At 40.0% G+C, this 3,617-nt stretch overlaps 1 protein-coding gene across 1 annotated transcript; it reads left to right on the forward strand.

Annotated features, from left to right (window-relative positions):
* The first annotated feature begins 685 nt into the window (after positions 1-685).
* Positions 686-2,003, forward strand: LOC103947881 (LOB domain-containing protein 41-like). The gene is made up of 2 exons (XM_048578084.1): positions 686-900; positions 1,017-2,003. The coding sequence occupies exons 1-2, from the start codon at positions 711-713 to the stop codon at positions 1,748-1,750; spliced, it is 924 nt and encodes a 307-aa protein (XP_048434041.1). The 5' UTR covers positions 686-710; the 3' UTR covers positions 1,751-2,003.
* Positions 2,004-3,617: the final 1,614 nt, after the last annotated feature.

The raw sequence follows: 3,617 nt of genomic DNA on the forward strand, positions 1-3,617 counted from the left end.
CATCCATGATGTTTTGTTTAATTCATGATTTTCTAAAAAAAAAAAAAAATTACTTCAAAATCTTGAATAAAAAATAAAATGGTTTTCCCAACTTTTTGAAACTCATCCTATCAAAAGGGTGAATCCCCAACCCCAATGGAAACAGGCAAGGGGCTCCCACTAATTGGGAGTACGTTTCACGCACTGAAAACGAGAGTCGTGGATGAAATTAGTACAATGGATTAAACAATAATAAAAGGATTAAAATATAATAAACTTTGTAGATTGCTTAGAATTCTGTTGGTAAAATTTTAAATGCTTTTTTAAGTTAATCGACAATTTACTAAACACTAATTCTAAAAATATTTTTATCAAAATACGTTTAATTACTTTTAAACGAGGGCTTACTTGAAAGTACAGGAGAGAGAGAGATGAAGGGGACCCTCCTTGAACGTGGAAACCAGTGTCTTGCTTTGCACACAAGAAAAATTGATAAAACAGCTGCGTCCCCGCAAGCCAGTGGGCAGAGAGAGAAAAAGAGTAAACCCAGCAGCTCAACCCGTAAACCCAACCACGCACCCCACTTAAATACCCACCACCCTCTCCCATTTCTTCTCCAAAATCCTGAAACCCAAAACCATCACCTCCTCTCTCTAAAATTCCCAACTTTCTCTCTCTAAAAACCCAGAAAAACCCATCTCTCCGTTTTGAAGAAAAACAAGAAAGCGAAAATGCGGATGAGCTGTAATGGATGCCGAATACTCCGAAAGGGCTGCAGCGAAAATTGCAGCATCCGGCCTTGCCTGCAGTGGATTAAGAGCCCGGAAGCCCAAGCAAACGCCACCGTTTTCCTCGCCAAGTTCTACGGCCGCGCCGGACTCATGAACCTCGTCAACGCCGGCCCCGAACATCTCCGCCCTGGTCAGTTCTCTTTTTCTTTTGCTTTTTCCCGGTTGCATGTATTTTCCGACATTTTGTTTTTCCCGAGAAACAAGCAGAAGACTTGGGACTAATAGTTTTTGGTTTTGGATTTACAGCCATCTTTCGGTCTTTGCTATACGAGGCATGCGGTCGGATTGTGAACCCGATTTACGGGTCGGTCGGGTTGTTGTGGTCCGGGAGCTGGCAGCTCTGCCAAGCCGCCGTTGAAGCCGTGCTGAAAGGCCAGTCGATTACGCCGATTACTTCCGAAGCGGCGGCGGATGGGCATGGCCCGCCTCTCAAGGCCTACGACATTCGCCACGTGTCCAAGGATGAGAACTCGGCCGCGTCCAACGATCCTCAGAAGGTTAAGACTCGGTACCGGTTCAAGCGGTCCGTTGTCAAGCCGAAGACCAACAAAGTAGACTCCGGTTCTGGGTCGGGCTGTGGCTGTGGCTCAGGAGCTGATGACTCGGCCAAGCCGAGTTCTACCGGTTGCTGTGGGAACGAGTTTAACCGATCGACGAGTCACGAGTCGTCGCTGAGTCACCAGTCCGAGGCGGCTGCCAACGTGGACGGTGACAGCAAGGAATCGGAGAGCATGATTTCGTCCGAGACGGCTGAGGCTGAGCTCTTTTCCCGAGCCGAGCCCGAGCCGGCTCGCAAGCGGAGGGAGCCGGTTCAGGATGGGGAGCTGGCCTTAGAACTGACGCTTGGGTTGGAGCCGCCATCACGGGGCCACCACGTCGTTCCGGTGAAGAAGAGAAGAATTGAGGCTGAATTCGGCGGATCATCACCGGCCGACGACGGCGCGTGTAAAATGGAGCTTGGGCTCGATTACGTGGCCTGAGCGGTGGGGAACAAGTAAAAGTAAAAAATGGTTCAGTTTTGACGACTCAAATCGGCTCGTTTGTTTAGCTTTGAAGAGATCAAGACCTTGCTTTTGTTCAGAGTTGTTTTTAGTTTCGAAGTTTCGATTTTTGACTTTTTTACCCTTTGTGAAGGTGAGATCAGATGTACAAATGTGGTTGGAACCTTGAACGTGCATATACAAGATGGTAAATGAACAGAGGGACAAAAAATCAAAATCCTTTTTTTTTTTATTATTTTTATTTATTATTTAGATTTTACTGATAAAAGGATAATATTTAACTGAGAATTACGCCTTTATCCAGACAAGCCTATTACAAGCAATGTTTGAAATATTATCGGTAGATATTCTTCGATATTTAATTGATACGTGGATATACGAAAATTTATTGATATTAGCTTCAAATTAGAAGTTTTTCCAATAGATTGAAATTCAGATTTCATCTCTTTTTTATTTTATTTATATTTTTCTTTAATTTTAAAGATATTTTCACGAAAATATATTGAAGAAATTTCAAACCTTAGCCGCATGAGTAGTAGTGTAGTATTGTAAGGTACAAGGGGGCATTCTTGCTGTATACTCATCACTTTTAACGATGATAAATAGTATAGTAAGCATATGATGAGTGAAAATGCACTCAAAGTACAAGGTTGGTTCTTTGGACATGTGGCATTGCGCAAGCAAAGAGACTTTTGTCTGGCTTTGTGGGGTTGTTTTGCCAAAATCAAGGATAAGGATTATCTAGTTCCCCAATAAAACAAAAATTAAGGATAAGGATTACCTCAGAACGGACGCTTATCTTTTTCTTCTCTCCTTTTTATCTGTTATTAGTCAAATTTTGCAGGCTCCCTTATATGCTTCCCTTTCGAGTTATTTTGAGCGTTGATAGGAGAAAAATTTGTGACGTGGGATGCTAGTGTACTCGTTTTATACAAGTTCTTTTGATGCATTTATTCACCTGTTAGTTTAGTGTAATTCGGTCGATCTTTCTGTTAATGTCTATGAGGTGGTTGGGAAATTTATGAGGTGAGTTGGCATAGAAGTACTTGGACGGTGTGACTACAATACTCTAGAGCATAGAATATTTTGCAATTTAAAGCCTTAAATCCAAGTCAATGGCTTTTCAATTTCCTTTGACTACAGTGGATAGGGTCGTTTTTGAGAGATTTTGGGAGCTCTATGCCAAATTTGTAAAGTGGGCCTTTCTTAAGATAGTTTTAAGTATGAATAAAAGTATGATAATATATTGATACTAGAAAACTTTCACTTAAATTAAAACAAAGCCACTTAGTACTACGGTCTAATAATATTCCTCTTCACTTGGAAGTGAGAGATTTTAGGTTCAATTATCGTTAAAGACAAATTTGAACCACACTATTGTTAGCCCATTGTGAAGTTTAACCCACTCCCTCACCTCCTTAGTATATATAATATTCGTTTGTTCAAAAAAAAAAAAAACAAACAAACAAACTTTAGCACTCACTGATTGCATGTTTACAAGTGTCATTAATGATTAGTAAAAAGATCTACGAACATAACCTTCACTAAATAATCAAAATCAGTTTTATCTTAAACAATCAAACATGAAAAAAAAAAACTTCAAACCTCTAAGTTTTAAGTTTTACTTGAATATACAACGTTGTTATATAATAAAATTAAGAAACTTTCGTTTTTAAGGGTAGACACTCAAAATATCTCATTGTACTCCAAGTTTTTATATTTAGAAGGAAAAACAAATACTCTAATAAGGAGTGCACAATGCGGTTTTAAAGTGATAACAAAAGCAATTTTTAAAATATAGAACATTGTTACATGATGTTAGATGGCAAAAATTTAGGGGCCCCGT

This window comes from the organism of the source record quoted next, unplaced genomic scaffold (assembly GCF_019419815.1).
Source record: "Pyrus x bretschneideri cultivar Hongxiangsu unplaced genomic scaffold, Pyrus_bretschneideri_v1 Contig12, whole genome shotgun sequence".
NCBI lineage: Eukaryota > Viridiplantae > Streptophyta > Magnoliopsida > Rosales > Rosaceae > Pyrus > Pyrus x bretschneideri.

Coding starts and splice junctions, on each gene's coding strand:
- LOC103947881 (XM_048578084.1), top strand. CDS start 711: ATGCGGATGAGCTGTAATGGATGCCGAATACTCCGAAAGGGCTGCAGC. Junction 901..1,016: donor CCCCGAACATCTCCGCCCTG/GTCAGTTCTCTT, acceptor TTGGATTTACAG/CCATCTTTCGGTCTTTGCTA.